The 18,728-nt window shown below is 41.3% G+C and overlaps 1 protein-coding gene across 4 annotated transcripts in view; it reads left to right on the top strand.

The window, feature by feature from the left end:
• LOC146821237 (interleukin-20 receptor subunit alpha-like) overlaps window positions 1-18,728 on the top strand; it is a 313,666-nt gene that overhangs the window by 110,059 nt on the left and 184,879 nt on the right. The window contains exon 1 of one of the 4 annotated variants that reach the window (XM_085612177.1): window positions 4,126-4,217. The exons of 1 other annotated variant lie outside the window; for it this stretch is intronic. Coding sequence is in view for 2 of the 3 variants with exons in the window: in XM_085612178.1 (XP_085468304.1) it covers window positions 11,491-11,602 (112 nt within the window). In the remaining variant the exon portion in view is untranslated. Of the gene's footprint in view, window positions 1-4,125; window positions 4,218-11,247; window positions 11,603-18,728 lie in introns of those variants that run through there. 2 more of the 4 variants (XM_085612178.1, XM_085612175.1) reach the window with 2 other exon arrangements.

Raw genomic sequence — 18,728 nt, forward strand, 5'->3', positions numbered from 1 at the left:
ACAGTAGTGAAAAATTAATTTAGCTGTTTGTCACAACCAGGACATGTAAAACCTAAATGTACAGGTCCTTCATTTTAGTTACGCAGTGCCCTGCCCTTAGGGCTACCTAGGGCCTACCTTATGGGGGACTGTATGTAATAAAGGGACGCTTAAGGCTTGGCAAGTGGTTTCTAATGCCAAGTCGAAGGGGCAGAATACTTCACACACAGGCCTTGCAGTGTCAGGCCTAAGACAGGTTTTGAAAGACTACTTGTGTGGGTTGGCACAAGCAGTGGTGCAGGCACACTATTAGCATTTAGCTTACAGTCCCTGGGTATATGGTATACCACTTTCCCAGGGCCTTGTGAGTAAACTAAATATGCCAATCAGGTATACACAAATTCCACCATGTTTAGGGAAGAAACACTTGCACTTTAGCACTTGTTAGCAGTGGTAAAGTGCTCAGAGTTCTTAGGCCAACAAAAAGAGGAGGTAGAGAGGCAAAACGTTTAGGGGAAGACCACCCTAAGGAGATCTTCAGAGACAGAACATTTCTAAATCTCAGGTTTTTCAGAATGTTAGGAGGAGTACACTTTGACATGGACAAGGGTCTCTCAACCTCAGGAGCAGCTCTTGGGGATGAAGACTGACTCCAGAAGAAGTCATCAGCAGGGTCCAGGGGAAGTCCAATTGGAATGGGTCAGCTGTGCTCTTCAGAAAAAGGACTTCTAGCAGCTTCTATTGTCCCTGTAGCTTAACAGGAGATCAGCCAACTAACCTGTAGAGTCCACTTCTTTGTGCTGGGTACACATGGGACCCTTTCCAACCGTTCAGGTATCCTCGCAGGTCTCAACAGTAGGTGCAGTCCTTCTTCAGTCTTCCAGCTGAGTTCTGAAGAGGTGGCCTAGGGGTGCCATATTTATGCATGTCACTAGCCTGTGAAAGGGGCTGACTTCCGACTGTTCCCTAGCCAAGAGAGAACAAGTTCCCAGAGGTAACCCTACCCACTTTTGCAGCAGTTTCTATGTGCTGTACTGCAAATAGTCCTACATTACTACTCTATACCTAAATAGACATGGCAGAACCTTTCTTCCCCTGGGCAGAGCTGTTGCGCCCACTCCTGAGATATGCTCAGGGAAGTGAACAGCCCTTACTCTGTGGGCAGTTCAAACAGGTTCTGGGAGCAGCTCCTCCCCCAATGGGATTGGTGCTTGCCGGAGTTGGTGGACAAAAGCAGGTCCTGCCTAGAAAACAGTTAGAATGTGCCTGTGACAGGGTTGGCCTCCTTGAAGTTAATGAAGTTCCTGGGCACAGTCCAGATGGTCCTTCTGGCAGAGGAACAGAACACCTCCCTATAATAAACGCTTTTGTCTGAGTTCTAGGAGCAAGTTCACTCCTCATCAAGGGTGCTATTCAGCTTGTGGGTGACAACTGGAAGCTTAAGCAAATAGGCTTCTTGAGGCTTTAGGTAGTGAAAATGTGACTTACTAAAAGTCCTTTTTCTTAAATATGTATTACACATCCAACTTTACCAGTAAGCTGTGCTTGTAATAAATATTTCAAAAGTCCAATAATTAACTGTGTAGCTGTTTTCTACAGGGAGATAAAATTATTAAATTGTATGTTGTATCCCCATGTTTTCCTATGGAATAGCTAACCCCAGTACAGTGAAAATTACATTTGGAGCCTTTTCACTGGAAAGACATGTTTAACATTAACCTTTACAAAGTCCTAGGTTTACACACAGCACATCCTGATTTATGGGCATTAAGGGTGACTTAATAATATTGAAAAGGAGGGTTGAAGCCTGTCAAAAGGGGATATTTTGACAGGTTAAATTTGCACTTGTGCAACTGTGCAGCTATGCTACGGTGGTAGGCCTGCAGTCATGTTTGCACTGTCACTGTAGTCGGTCGCATAATAGGAGCTGCAGTCCACCAGTGACATTTAACTTACAGGCCCTGGGTTCACTTTGAACCATATATTAGGGACTTATAGGTAAGGTAAATTTGGAAATAAGGAGTGTGCCAATTCGACTTGTTTTCAGGGGCCATAGCGTATGCACTGAGGCCAGGTCAGCAGAGTCCCAGGACACAGGGTAATAAAAAGTAGTATTAGTCCCAAAAAATATGGGAGTGATCATGCAAAAAGAGGCATTTTCTAACATTAACCACCAGCACTTTGAATACAGTGCTTCAGGACTGTACTGCAAGAGAGTGTTATATTTTGTAGCTTTCCTAAATACCCTTATCTTTTTTACCACATTTTTCCTCTTGAATTTATACATGGTCACAACACAATGAACAAATCATTATAAGCTGCAGGTCTGTTGATGGATCTTGGTATTGCATGTTTTTGAACAATCGACAAACATTATATATGTTTGTGACTGGAAAATATTGATTGAAAACATTGGCCTCTACTCACAAAAGTAAGTTCAGTAATAAATATATGTTCAGATTGACTTATTCACACCTGCCAGGAATTCTAAAAGGAAATATGAAATATCGTTTATTTTTAATAATTTATGCTTTTAAACTTTTGTTTTAAAAAAATCTATAATTTTTTATTAATTAAGCACTTCATTTTTCAACAAACTTTACTACATATTAAATACAAGTAGAAATAGATAGAGAGGGTGAGAATTTGTGTTGTTTAAGCATTATTATAAGTACATTAAATTAATAGACTTAAATTAATTCATCATTTAGCAAGCATTTAATTTAATGAGTTAATGTGCAGTAACATTCCATTGTATTATACGTTAGATATTTGAAGCTAATTTACATTTTTATTGAACATTAAAATATGTTTCTTATTTTTTAAACAATTATAAACTTGATGAACCTTCCCTATAATTTCCCACAGGGAGAAAATCTTCGCCTAAATGAACAAAATTAATAACAGTAACTTACATTCGTAAATTCTGTTGCAGAAGGGTCTACCTCCGGGTCTCAGGAGGTGGAAGGAAAGTACATAGCTTCCTAAAAATACCTCTCCCCATATTAATTTGTGTTTCAGCATTGCTGGTCGAGTATACCACTTCGACTGTTGTTGTTTCAGAGATATGTTTACTTATAAAGAGCTACGAAGTCACTATGTGCCTTGTAAATGGTATTATTAGTATTGTATATGGTAATACATAAATGTGCTGAGGTATATGGTAAATAACTTGCTGATTTTCTCATCTGTTTGCTTTCTGTGCATGGGCAGGTGTGTGTGTGCGCACGCGTGCAGGTGCGCACGTGCACAAGGAAGTGGCATGACAGGGCATATTTGGAACTTTTGTCCAGGGAAACAAAAGGGGAACAAAGACATGATGACTGACTAGGGTGGCCAACCGTCTGTAATTTTCAGAGACAGTCCGTAAATTAGCCCTTAGGTCCATTGTCCGTGATGAATGTCTCCACGGACAGCATTTGTCCGTAATGTCAGCCTCTCGGCTAAAGTACAAAAGTTTATTTACACTATTTAGTTTCCCCAGCTACAGTGCAAGGGAGTCTCCTGTGGTCATTCTGTAGGGAGGGGCAGAGGGCTGAAAAGAAATAGGCCGGGTCTCTGCTTTTCCCAAAAATATGCAAATGTGTGAAAGGCTGCTTGGGAGGTGTTAACTGCTGCAATCCTTGGAGCTTCTTGATGACATGATATTTTGTTTTTGCGAGGTACAGTTAGTAGACAGAGTTCATGAACTCGAAAAACTATTGAAAGTTATCATTAGGACTGTTGATGTTGTAGCCAGTAACACTGTTATTTGAATTAGGACTTACTGTTCACCTATTTGAAATTGTTGAGTTTGTGGGAATATCTTCACTTGAAATAATATATTTGTATGATATTATCGCTACTATCTTCCAACTATCTATAATACATGGTTTACTACATACTGTATACTATCTTTATCATCTCCTCCCTAGTCCATCTTTCCTATTTCTTCCTTTCCAGGTCTTATGAGTACCTCAACTATTGTATCTTTTGATATCTGTATATTCCTTTTTATATTTAAAAATCTGAGAAGGTAACATTTCATAGTAATTTATTGTGTGGCCATAATTTGATTTGTTTATACTCCCTTTTTTTATGTATTGTTATAAACTGACATGTACTTCTCAATAAACATATACCAAAAAAAAAAAAAAAAAGACAAACTTTTGAAAGACAAAGAGATTAGGACAGAGCAAGCTGTGAAAGAGGAGTTAAGCGACAGAGAGAAGCATACAGCAAACTTGAGAAATAAAAAGGTACAGAGTTTGAACTGCTAAATATGAGCGGATGTGCGATTTATTTTTAACTGCTGTATTACAAGCGGTGGGATAGCCACCTAGGAGTTTGGCAAAGAGAATATGGTCCTTTAACTATACATTTTCTACTTTATTAAATAGTCTGCAAATGTGTGTAAAAGCACTGTAAACTGTAAGATGACTCAGTGAGTCAAATTCCCGTTGCTGACTTCCGTATATTCTACAGCACACGGGTCTGAATCCTGTCAGGGCTCGCTCAGCTATTCATCCTTCCAAGTCAGATAAACTGTTTACAACTCAGGGGCATATTATCAAGGGCATTATCGCCGCTTTAGTGGCACTTTTGCCCGCTAAAGCGGCGATAATCTTAGCGCCCTATCAGCATGGACACGTTAGCACGTGTTTCCATGCATTTTCACCCTTTTCCTGAACGGCCAGCAGTGCATCTCTAATGAGATGCAAAGTGGGCGTTCCTCCCCCAAATAACGGGAGAAATGTCGCTAACCGACATTTCTCCTATTATCAAACCTCCCGCTAACTGGCATGGCAATAAAAAAAGTAGCGCTAACCGCGCTTATCGCTACTTTTCTTACACCTACTTTTAATCTGACTTAGCCATTATATCCAATGGAAGGTGGATATAATGGTTAAGTCTGCCCTCCCCTATCATCAACGTTTCGCCAATCGTTGTACGATTATCGCTGGATTTCCAGCGATAATGGCACAATATGTAGCTATCGCTGGTATTTCTATCGCTTTTGAGATAAGCGTCGCTGATATCGCGCTATCTCAACGAAAGAAACCAGCGATAGCCGGTGATAATTATCCTAGCGCTAAGTGCGCTTAGCGATAATTATCGCCGGTTGTTGGTGATATGCCCCTCAGTTCGGCAAGAAAGAAACTCTGTAAATAGGAAGTTATTCTTATTCTCTCATCCTCTGCGACATCAAAAACTTGTCTATTTACTTATATACTGTTGCGCGACCTCCTCTGATGTGTCTGTAAAAGGTACCTTTTGCCCTGTATTTTTGTCCTGAATATTGACTTTCTGTCCTGCATTTTTGTCCTGAATTTTGACACTTTGTCCTGAATTTTTACACTCACCGTCCTGGATTTGCACCCATGCCAGTTGGTCCCTGTAGGAGTGACCCGGTAAACGCAGCACAGGAAAATTAAAGCTAAGCTTATTGCTGCAACTCATTAAATGCCTGAAGATAACGTGCAACTTTCATACTAGATGTGAATATGTATGATTTTGCAAACTCGACTAAAACTTCGTCAATAAAATGAAGTTTGAAAAACCTTCCACTGATATTTTTAAGCACACTGTTCTCAACATGTCTTTGTTATTTTAATATTTTTCAGCCGGTTACTGCGGAATAATATTTTTAGGGTGAATATTCTACCAGGACGAGTTTTTGGAATGTAGTTTATTAATGTTTTGATGACATCAGCGCACTCCTCTGCCAGGAAAGGACCTAAGAATCCGGAAGTGCAAAGTAAGCTTGTCGTTTTCACGCTCTTATACAACAGATCATGCATGGCCGATCCTGTTAAACAAGAAATGGAAGAGAATACCCGTAGTTTCTGTGTGTTTTTGCAGAACTACATAGCCAGATACAAAAATAACATTTTAATGTTAGATTGCGACTTAAGTTTCACCCACCCTCAGGGGCTTCCAAGACTGAGTGATCTCCTCAACGTATAAGGGAGATTGTTTTAATGATAGGGAGCTAAGGCGCAGCCTTTGTCACTGAACGCAATTGTGTTACTGAAACAGGGGCTTAAGCCTTGCTAATTTTAAATTACCACTCCTTGTGGTGGACTGTGACTGGCTCGGATGAGCTGAATGAACTGATGAACCCGAGCATGAACCCCCATTGTTTTCGTTCTAAACTCAGTGAAAATGCGGTACGGGGTTACCGAACAGAGAGTATCCAGGTGTTTGCAGGTGGTGGGTATCTACATTCATTTTTGAAGACAGGAACATTTGAGAGAAAGAAAGAAGGAAAAGAGAGAAAGAAAGATGGAGAGAAATGTAGGAAATTAGTGACAAAAAGAGAAAGAAGGGATGAAAAAGAACCTGCAAGAGGGAGATAAAGAAAAAAGATGTGGAAGATAGTTGAAGAAATGAGATGGAATTAAGGCTATGTATTCATCAATCCTGGCTCGGCAGCGTTATGGGCTGGTTCCTAAGAAAAACTATGTGGACCTGCGCTTTTGGGTTTTTTTCGTGTTTCTTTTTACAAATTAAGCATTGGGCGGAGCACAAGATGCATGTACCTGCAAAGGAGGAGGAGGGTGTGTGAGTGCTTGCAGCCTTATTGCCTAGCAACTGTCAGACCTTAAAAGTTGCTCAGTATGCAGCCAATGCCATGGCTATGCCATACCATTGCTCATAAGGCAATTAAAAGCATTTAACGTATTCAGCAGAGGAGAGTAACACAGAAGAAGTGTTTCAAAATAAAACATACTTAAGAAAATGTGTAATGTGAGTTTTTGACACATCTGGGTGTGAATGTTGTGCCTGCCATCCACTAATATCAATGTTAGAATGTTTCCACAGACACTGGGCCTTCCTGAAATTGCTAAAGAGGGAAGAGTTTCTGCACAGAGCTCTTGACCGTGGACTGGTGACTTCTACTTGTCTCTGCAGACAGCTGCCATGGAGATGTAAGAATGATGCTGAGTATTATTTCATCTGTAGTTCGAAAGTAGGGAGCATGTAGACTTGCAAATGTTCATAAATAAAAGTGAGAGAGATGGGTAAGTAAGAACTCGTTCACCTTCCCAACCAATAATAAATGTAACCAGAGAAGAACGAGTTAGCTACCTATAAATATTGTCGTTATTGAGACAAGTTCCTCATAATCTTTACGGCTGATGTGCCTTGGAACCCACAGGGTGTTTTAACCCCTTCAGTGCCCGCCCCTTTCCCCGCCCTGTGCCGGCCGTTGTATTAGCGGGCGGGGTTTATGACGAGCTGGTCTCGTCATGGGCACAGCGCAACCGCGGCCCATGACGAGACCAGCTCGTCATGGGCATTGAAGAGGTTAAAAGATCCCTCACTCACCAACCTGGTTGGTGACATGCTTCATCATAGTGTTCCCACCCTGGTCTTCGAATGCTTCCAGGGTGTGCGGCGACGCCTGTTTACAGCAGAGAAGGTTTTTCTTGGGGATCAGTGATTATGTGTGTGATGGTGTAGAGTGGTGTTAAAATTGGCTCGGGATCTCCTATCAACAATACTGTATGCCTTTAATAATAGTGGAGGTCCCGGTGACATTCTTTTGAAAATGTGCCTCATCCTCTCTGCTACCTCATTCAGGCTTTTGTTAGGTGATTTGATGCTTGATTGAATAAATATCTCTGTCCAGTGTACCTTGCATATGGGATTTAATGAGTTGAGGTGAAACTTGGGACCAGATTTACTTAGGCTTTGCACCATTGCAAAGTGATGCAAAGCAACGCAAAGCGCTGCATTGGTATTTACTTTCAGGGCAAAGGTATTTGGCACTTTAAGGATTCCCTTTTCTCTGCATAAAAAGCACTTTACCTCAGGTGAATGGTGCTGGGGAGTTACTAGTCTGAATCGGCACAAACACTCATAAATTTTGACACAAAGCCTGATCTACTAAGATAGCCAGATTAGATACTGCATCAAAATGTAATACTTCCTTCAAGTTCATATTAACAATGGGAAATGTTTTCATTTCTCGAAAAGCCTATTTATTGCAGTGTGCTGAAGTCCACAGCATAATCCAATTCGTGGGATCCTTCAGAAGTATGTCTAGGAAAAGTAATTTGTACTGGAAGGATATCCTTTCTGTGCAAATCCTGTGCTATTAAATGCGCACTCACCTCTATACCATGATAGGAAGCTGTGCGTCGCGCAAGACAGCCTAGTTAGAGCACCAGCACAGGGAATGACAGCATCCGCCGCCCAATCCTAGTAGATATGACTCTGCACTGTGTTTCAATCCCTTGCGATACTCATCACACAATTTTGTTTACTGTGCTACGTTGCATGACAAATTAGTAAATCTGCCCCTTGGTGTTGAGATGACACAGTGGAGGTTTGCTCTCAGTGAGACGGAACACTGGGGACCTAGCAGTTGCTAAGGGGAATGACCTTTACAAAACGTAATTCTCACTTCTTTAAGTCCTGAACTGATTAAGGTGCTGCCTTTTGTTTATTTATGTGTTGTTCCACATGTCTGAGAGAACCTTTTCATTTATTTCACCTTATCCCAAGTGTGGGCGCCCCTTCGAATCTGGCACCTCCCTGGGGATTCACCTTCACCAACCCGCACCAATCTTTTGGGAGTTGAGTTGGTTTCCCCAATTTGTGGTATTGATCCCACATACAGCATGAATTCCTCAGTGCTAGGTTCAGGTGACATTCTTTTTCCTCCCAATAACCTTAATCCAAATGGGAGTTTGCACTCAAATCAAAATCATAAGCAGTATGCACATTTCTCCATTTTTCCTCGCACAAATGTCACCAAAATTTCAACTATTACAGCTCATGCGGGGGGAGGGGGGGAATCGTAGAATGTTACTGTTTTATTCTTCAGCCTGAAGTGTGAAACTCAGAATGCAGAGGTATTACCACACCAGCAGCCGCGGTCGATAGTAGGAGTAACTGCAGGGCGGTGACGTGGGGAGGGGGATGGGCAGGGTGGGGGGTAGTAAACTATGGATTACGGAGGTTTACAGGTAAGTTAACATATAAAATAATACAACGAATTTCGTTGCATGCACTGCATCCCCAAATGCGATGCAGTGCACGCAACGAAATTTGTTTTATTAATTTATATGTTAACTTACCTGTAAACCTCCGTAATCCATAGTTTACTACCCCCCACCCTGCCCCTCCCCCTCCCCACGTCACCGCCCTGCAGTTACTCCTACTACCGACCGCGGCTGCACACCAGATAAATACCATACCCTCATAGAAGCTTTAGAGGATATGTCGAGTAAACAGAGCAATTTTATGAACACCAACATGTTGGTTCCAAACAGTGAACCAAGATGTATGGAACGTTAACAGCCAACACTTTCTGTGGGGACTACTCTCTCAAAGGAGTTCTTGCAGCCAAAGACCTCTCACCACTTTTCGTGAACCTCTTACAGGTTTGCCTGTGCATAGCATAATTGCATACAAGACTCAATTGACTCGCTGCCTTGCGAAAGCCCCAGGCCTGTGCGCCGGAAGGAGCAAAACGTGTTGGTGGTTAATTTTCCATACATATTGGTTCACTGCTTAGAACCAGCACTTTGGTGTTAACAAAAATGCTCTGTCTAATTCAAATATTTGGACCTACAGAGCTATATACTTAGAAAATCTTACCTACTCGACTTAGCCTCTAAATCTTCTATGACTTATGCCTTAATGGATAAGGGGCCTCCCACTTTGATGATAATCGAACACTTTGAATTGGCCCATTAATCAAGGACTGGCGACCTCTGGGGCATTAACCCCTTCTTTGTTTCATACAAATACCATACCCTTTATTATAGTTTTTTCCCCTCCAAATAAGAAGTCACTCTCAATGAGGCTTGTGAAGCTGTTCTGGCTTTAATATAGCCTTATAGCCCGCCATAGCGGGCTATGCCGGCTATTAAAGGCCCGCTCCAGCATTAAAGGCCCGAGCCAAAGGCAAGGGACTTCAGCAAGGGAGCGGAACTTTAATAGCCGGTATAGCCCAGCAAGAAAGGGCTATAAATTCTGCCACTAGCAGAATGTTCCAACAAATAAAACAAAGGCCTCTCGGAGTTCGAGGGGTTTAAATCCCCTCGAGCTCCGAGAGGCCTTTGAAAACAACATTGAAATGTTGCTTTGCGGGCCTTTACCGCCCGTAGAAACACAGAGCACTCCATTGCTTTCAATGGAGCTCCCAGCATTCCAGTGTTCTAATATATAATATTTACCCACCACAGAATGTTTCCTGTAGAACTTAAAAAACTCCCTTGATATTATAGGGCTCTGCTGTTTTATATACAATGTTGTCTTTCGTGTTTATGCTAGATTACTTTAATCACAACAGCATGGTGGAGGCAACATTCAATGCACTTTCCTCTAGTGTGGGTGCTCACTGCTAGGGTCAACACCTTCACCCTGGAGAAGCACATCCTACAGTACATGTAAGTACTGTGGGCCCCTCTCATGGAGGTTGGGGCCATGTTTCCTCCCCTTCCTAGGAGTAGGCGCCACATCACATTATGAGGGACACAAGGATCGAATAAAGTTAGCCTGGGAAAAGATGTGGGTTACGAGTGTGCTTAATTTGTTCTTTTGCTTTCAGACCTGGAAGCAGTTAGCAATCTCACTATCCAGATCGCTTCTGAAAATGGCTATATTTTCTTTTTATTGAACATCTGTTTGCAACTTAATGGACACTGTACCTCATTTTTTAGATATTGCAAGATTTGGAAGCACCGAAAAGTGATTATGCTCAGTGCACTCAACGCACAGATTGCTTTTTTTCCCTATAGCGTTGCTACAACAATAATAACCTCATCGATCACTTAATCTGAAACGAAAATGAAACTTGCCTCTTGGCTCACTAACGGCAACATCGATAGGGCTACTTTTTAAGTATTTCTGAAGGCTCCGTTTAGAAATTACTTGTATTCATAACTGTCGACGTTGCAGCCATGTAACCTAATATTTTTCATTGAACGATACATAAAAAACGAATTTCAAAGAGTATTGTCATTTTAATGCATCTTTGGTTTCTAAATTGAATTACATAATGTGATTCGACAGCTCGGCTCCTGTGCCTACACTTAGGCTCTCACATGCATTTTAAGAACTACAGGCATGAGAGAGAGTGTTTTCACTCTCGCAGTCGCCGTGTTCACAACTACGCACTTGCTGTCATTCAGTTTCAAATGACAGATACCGCACACCGCAGTGTAGCTGTATAGACGTGAGGTGAGGCGGCAGTGGGCGAAAGGTGTGAGGTGGGGCGGTTGTGGGCGGACCGGCCCTGCAGCTCGCGCTCGTGCGGCCGCCCACACCGGCATTCCTGCACTGCCCACACTGCACGTCCGAAAGCGAAGCAGGTGTATCAAGGGAGGGACCGTGAGCGCCTCGCCCCCGCCATGTCCAGAGCGCAGGTGTCGCTGCCGCAGCAGCGGGAGGATACCTAGAGAAGAGCTCTGGCGTGGCCGGACGGATCCCCACCACACGCCCCGCCATGCCGCGCGGGAGGTCTGGACGCTTCCAGCCAGACATCAATACGAGTTCCCAAACCCACTTTCAGTGATGCAGCCAGGCCACTGGAGGTGGGCGAAGGGCACCGCCCGGGCGCCGTGGATCCTGGCGGCTCTGCTACTGCTCCCCCTGCAGGCGAATGCAGGTAACAGTCACAGGCAAGGTAATTGGGAGTGGGACCTTAGTCAGAGGTCGAAGTGCATAAAAAGTATGGCTAGTGTCACCCGGAGCCCAGTGGGGGCGGGGTTAGGGAGTGTGGAGGCAGGTCAGAGACGTAGCAAAAAACAAGATATTCTATAACCACGGTCAGACTGGTCAAAAAATAGGCCTGGGAACCAAAATAATAGTTGCCCCTATTAGCGAACCAAATAGCTAAAAAAAAAAGGGCCCCTCGTTTGCAAACCAGACCAGTTCTGAACTTGTTAAAGCACGATGCAAGGATATTATGCAAGATATGAGGGACTGCATTCATTTGTGTTTGCTGCAGGCAACGTTTGTAGTAATATCAGGAAAATCCACAGTAAAAACCGGAACCATCAGACCAGGGCTGTAAGTGGGCCGGTCCAACCCTGTCTCTAACTATTTTGTTGTGGTTCATTTACAGGTAACTGCTTATATTCAATGTATACACCTTAAATTAAAAAAACATCTAAGTTAAACTTATTTGTGGTTAATGCAGTCAATTCAGGTGTCAGTGCATATAAACGGACAGGGACACATTTGATTCCTGGTTGGTGCACTTTGGAACACTGCCATGTGTATTTATAGTGCTACGAGATCCCAGCCTGTAATGAAACCACTGTGACTATGTTAGTCATTAGTTAAAAAAGTTAGACAGACTGCCACAGTTTAAGAACTGTCTTAAATTATAAGATAAGATGCTGCAAAAAGCGCAATAGTTTTAGTGCTTAAAGTGCTTTCGAAAGTTAAATTGTTTGTAACACACAATCAAACCGTACCTAGTGCAAATCTTTTTTTATGGGTTTCCTTTTCAAGAAGTAATTCCACAACTGGTAATGTCTTTACAGAACCTTTAAAAAAGAATAACTCTTTGTCACAATACAGCTTCAAAGAATTCGATCAATTAAAGCCTATTCTGCCCCCAATAAACCTTTGGGTTTGCTACTTAACCAACTGCTCATATTTCATTGTTTTCAGGTAGCAGTACACCCTGGGGAGAAGGCTTGTTTCTTCTTTACCTGTCTGTCTGTCTGTCTCTTCTTTCACAAAAAAGTTCAGGAGATTAGCTCCTTTCCCTTCAGCCCAAGTCAACTCGAGATGGCCATTGACTGTTCAGGAACGGTCATTTTTTTTAACAAAAAGTATGGGGGCTGTTTTAGTAAAGTTACCTAAAAAGCTTGGTCACATCGTTCCCACTAAACCCCGTTCAATGCGACCTCTGCCCTCGGCTGAACTTCAAGGGTTTCCAGCTTGATTTCATTTCGCCTGACACTTGCATTTCAAGGGTATCATAGACCCTAATCCATGTAAGGAAAATGCAATCCACCTGCCCATGGTTTTTTGATGAAAAACTTCTATACCTGGGATCCAGTTGGCCCTGGTGCCAATAGACCTGCTGCACTATCCAGGGGGCACACTTTATGTGCCCTTCACCTCTTGACACGTGTGTAACAGTAACTCAGGAGTGGCAACATAATAAATGAATATTTTATTTGTATAATGAATGAGCTATATCACGAAGCACAAAATATTATGTACCAGTATTGTAATTGCCTCAGTCAAGCCTGAATCCAGAGTTCAGGTTCTAGGCGGCTGTAGGGAAGCATAGAGCTAAAGGCATAAATATGCAAGTGAGTTTACAAACCAGCAGCGAGTTTCAAGAGACAAGAGGCCCAATTCAAAAAGATTTTTCTGTGAGTAGATACCATTTACTCTTGTAATACTCCTGACTTACTGAAAATTCCAGGAGAATGCACCATAATCTGTGTGAATAGGGTGCCTACTGTTTAGACACTGAGGAAGCTGGAAAATGTTTGAGCATACCTAAGAAAAGAATTATGCATATTTTGGTAAGGTTAGTTCTGATCACTACTGTTTTTATTGACAGATCGCTTATCTAACAGTCAGCCCCACAGGCATGCCCGTGCCTCGGAACTTCTGTCATTGTGTCACAGATCTGGGGACTTATGCCAGAGCTCTGAGAAACGTCCTGGGCCTACTAGCACAACCATGTTCATCATGTACTCTGGTTTGAGGTACTAGGTACAGTTGCAGGCCATGCCCATCAAATAATATTGACAGGGGTTATGGACACAAGACTTGATGTCCACGCCATGCTTGAGTGCCTGTTCGGCATAGCCATGGGTCCAGACACTCTAGGTCTATTGGCAGATGTACATGGCCCTGGATACAGGGCGTGTTTGAAGTGCGTCGGTAATGAATTAGACGTGTTCAAGAAATTATGGGTGAAAAGATAAAGCTAATTTGGCCTAACATTGTTTCATTAAATTTTGGATCATAATCATTAGGTCACTTCAACTAATCTGTTGTGTATGTGTATATAGATATAAAACGAACAATTGTGCATTTTGATCCAGTAACACAATTGAGAGGTTCTGCTGACCTTCTAAATGAGGGGCTGAAGCCCAAGTGCGTTGTAAATTTTCTGGTACTTATGAAGAACTGTCCTTTATTTTTACCATAACTTTGGCATGGAAAGTTTTTTGGTCAAAGTTGTGTCAAATGTATTAGTCGAAACTCAATGCCTCTTAAAGTTTGATTGGTAATATGCTATTAAAAACATATAAGAGGACAATACCACCAGGGCGTTAAAGGGATGCAAATTATTGGTAATTAGTAATTCAACACATCTTTTTAATTTATGTTACAGAGATATTTGGAAATAGCCTCTGGATTGTCCCAGTGTATTTTTATTTATAGAGCAGATCCTCGCCTCACTTGAAATATCAGCTAAATGTAAATTTTTTGGCTAGGTCCATGAAACAGAAGATTCTGTAGGAGGGAACATTTCTTACAAGTGTTCAGATGATTTTATAAGTAAATCCTTTCAAAAGGGAATTCGAGTAATTCATAATGTAGAATGGGCATCAAATGTAATATTTATGTGTGTGCAAGAGTTTCTATTAAGTCATATATTTTCAGACCTGCAGTCGGTGTGGTTCCCTTCATGTTATTTGTCTTCAAACCTCCTGTTTTGTTCACTTCATATTTGCTGGCTTTAGGACTCTGGGCACTGTACCACTGCTAACCAGTAATAAAGTGCATGTGCTCTGTACTTAAAGTCACGTGTGGTATCTGTGTGTGTGGTGTAATCACTGTTTTGTTGTTTGAAGTGTTGCACAAATACTTTACACAATGCATCTTAAGTTGACCCTGCTTGCTCTGTGCCAAGCAACGGAGGGTGAGTACAAGTTAATTTATGGTGTGTATCTGACTTACCCTGACTGGGATTGTAGTTCCTGCTTGAACAGGGTGTATACCTCTGCCAACCAGAAATCCAATTTCTAAGATATATCTAAATCTAAGTGAGTGAATTTCTTATAAACTGGATTCTTTTTCCATGTAGAATGCCATGTTTGTAACTGATGTATGGCAGCTAAATGACTTCCCAGTGGTTACCTACTATTACCCTTTTCCAAGAATTCTGGACGTATGCTCTCATGCTCCCCAAGTTTGTGAGTCCATTTTCTATGACCATCATTTATTTGTCATTCTCCATTTGTGCCCTAAAAGTTGGCTATTAATTTTAGGTCCATAATTTCATCATAATCCTGTTTTACGTTATTTCCTTGTTTCGTTTATTTTTAAATTTGCATTACTGCCATTGATCTATAATAATTATCAAATCAAATCCATTTGCTTCTGTTTAGTGTTACTGTGTGGTCCTTCACTTTGGTTGTTTCCATAAATATTTCTTGGTCTTTTTTCTAAATCCATGATTTGCATTTAAGCCAAATATTACATTATTTCATCCATCCTGTTTCAGAGTACTGTGATTTTTAGGTCTGATGTTAGGCAAGAACTTTTGATTTTGCTAAAATTATATGGATAAGATTAAGCCTGGGCAGAGCTTGTGCAATTTCGTTCTGTGGAATTTCGTTGATTTATGTAAAAACGGAGAAAAATTCCATTGGGTTTCACCAATGGTCAGAAGATGCACGTCATTCTGCTGGTGCTCGATTTCAACGCCGGAAGCGTGTGTGTTCTATGCTGAAAATTCAGGGCAGGTAGAACTACGCTATTTTCCAGTTGATTTTCCTTGAGTAGAAAATCTACTTGGGAAGCAGCCCTCTGACGGTGACTGCTTGCAACCCCAGGAAGTCCCCCTAACGAGTGGAAATCACAATAGCTCCCATTCTGAAGCAACACGTGGTCCCGATTGTCACCGGGCTACTTCAACAGGAAAAAATTCTGCCACATGGAGATTGCCAATTTTCTCACATTCCGCTCACAGAATTAAAATAATGCCTTGGCCTAGATCGTATACTTGAAGGATCTTTCAGCCAGCTCTCTTCATTGATTGGTCAGTTGATGTGTTATTCCCATTTAGCTTCCGTCCACTACAGCATACAGAATGGGGCAATGGGTCTGCCTACTTCAGCAACTGGCTAACTTCACTTTGAGTGACTGCATTTTGCTCTTTCACATGGAGCACATCCACATACAAGGTAGTTGTCTTCCGTGCAAATGTTTTTGTTTTTACTTTATTATTACTTTGGTCTTGTAATTGTGTGTATAGTGTGATATGATAGCAGGAGGCTTTCTATCAGATGTGAGCACAGGGCACAATCTAGCTTCATCATTTCTAATCTCTGGCTAATGATGTTTTGTATTGGGCTTTGGTTATCCGACTGCTGCTTATAAAGTTATCCTTTCTTCAGTATACATGCAATGAAGTGCGTTTACAACTGCACTCCTCAATATCATGTTGGTATGTATGTTAATTAAGGACTACAGTTATATTTGTAAACCATTTTAGTTCGTATGTTCTGCTTGTCTACCTTTCTTGGTTGCTTCAAATTCTCTTGAATGTTGTGCTTATATAGACATTTAACTATTAAAAAACTAAATTAAGTTGTACCATTAAGTTCAATTTTTCCTATCTATCTATCTATCTATCTATCTATCTATCTATCTATCTATCTATCTATCTATCTATCTATCTATCTATCTATCTATCTATCTATCTATCTATCTATCTATCTATCTATCTATCTATCTATCTATCTATCTATCTATTTATCTTTGCAACCCTATCTACCTTCCTTTCTCTCTATCTACCGGTCTGTCTGTTGATCTGTCTAACTATCTGCACAACTCTCTATATTTATCTCTCTTTTCAATACTTTCTATGTATCTCTTTTCAATACTTTCTATGTATCTCTCTTTTCATCTTTTTATTCATCTACCTTTCTAGCCTTCTATATTTATCATGATTTTCTACCCTCTCTATTCGTAATAAATATTTACAAATTGAAGAAAAAAAAAAAGCATTAGCAAGGGCAAGAGGCTGCATACTGGCGCCATGCAAATTGGCTTTTTAGGTTTGGTATTAGCCAAGACATTTCATTTTAATACAATTATGTATATAACATAGTAACTTGTAGAGGATTTCAGCCAGACTTTATCCATAAATCTGTGGTTCTATCATTCATATTTTTCATCCACCAACTCCAGCATGCATCATCGGACAGTCATCAGCCCACTCCAGCCACTGGCTGATTTTACTGTCAGTTACGGCATGCTTCACTTTGACAAGGAGCACACCCACACACAAAGCAGTTCCCTTCATGGACTACAATGGTAATGTGTGATTTTTGAAACCCCAAAAATATTTTTGCCTTTAGCTAATGTTTTTTCAAGAGCGGATGACAACTTTCCCAATAACAAAAGTTTTGCAAAAACCATGCCATAACCAAACAAGAACAGTCAAAGCCTGAAGGCTGGTTGCAAATTACGGGCATATTGGCTTTGAAAATACTTGTTTCATCAAGTTAACAATTTCTTATTTATAGTCATGATACTAATCCTCTTATTTATTATTTTGTTGTTTTTCATCGTAAACAATGCCTCACCATCATTAAATGGTCTATGTTTACTTTCTCTCATGGATTCATGTCATAATTTGGCTCCAACTTTAATTTGGTTCTTGCTCACGAACTGATGGCACTAAAACAAGCCCTTCTTTAGGTCCATTTGTGTACTTGACAAGGTAATTTGATTGCTACTCCCATGCCATAGCTGTGTCTATATGTCCCATCTTGGGATTTTGATTTGTATCCATCTAAGAATTGTAGTTTTATACATTCCACTCATGTTACAGTGCCCCAATAGATTAAGTTGCACATTTACATAACAATATTTGTCCACCAGTTGGTGCTCTGCTTCAGCAATGTAAACTATTGTCTTAATTTTTAGTATATTTAGTATAATTTTACCAATTTTACACGGGTGAAAGGCTGTGTGACCCAGTAGCGAATCATAGTGGATTGCCAATGTGCTCTTGAGGGTATGCCATAATTATGCTGGATCTGGGGGAAATCCATTAGCCCTGTGTGATCGAAAAAGTGTCCTATTCTTTTTCAGTTATCCTGCTGCTATTGCATACAATCAGTGCCCTGATAAGCTGGGGGATAAGTCGGGGTTCCCAAAAATCAGGGCCTGGGGGGGAATTGCGAGTAGACAGCTTCTTCAGTAACTGCACCCTATCCCAGGTACCTATAGTGGCCCTAAGAACAGGGGAAATGTACACCCCAGGTGGTCTATGAGATTTGGGTAACCAGGGCACCTTCCAGATGTGAATCCAGTGATTGCCTAATCAATGAAACACCAATGTTTTTAAGTGGAGGCCCTAGCCCATTCTACTAGGTATGAGCAGCCTGGTAGTCTGTGAGGTTTTAGAAGGAAGCACAGGAGCCCGCACTTCTTTTTTTTAAATATTCCATTTAATTGAAAAAAAAGTTTTTGGCCCAAGATGGGATCCTTCTGGAAACCCACCATCCGGACTAGGGTTTCAGGGTATCCCTAGCCTGCCCCTTATGTCTGTTTTTTGAACATTTTTGTTAGGACTTTGGACCGAGTCCCGAGTCCTGAGATAACGGCCACCACTTCATACTTTAGGCTTATGGCAGCCAATTAGATCTCAGTTTGAGATCTGTCAGCTCCATATGTCCTGCGCGACATGATATATGCAATTTCTCTAAAACTAGTGCATGGATTTACACCAAAACACCACATGAACTCTTTTTGGACCAATATGTATCTAGCTTTCTGTAGGGCTGTAGTTGTGACTTAAGCTCCTGAGGAAA

This window comes from Triturus cristatus, chromosome 6, assembly GCF_964204655.1.
Source record: "Triturus cristatus chromosome 6, aTriCri1.1, whole genome shotgun sequence".
NCBI classification, from domain to species: Eukaryota; Metazoa; Chordata; class Amphibia; order Caudata; family Salamandridae; genus Triturus; species Triturus cristatus.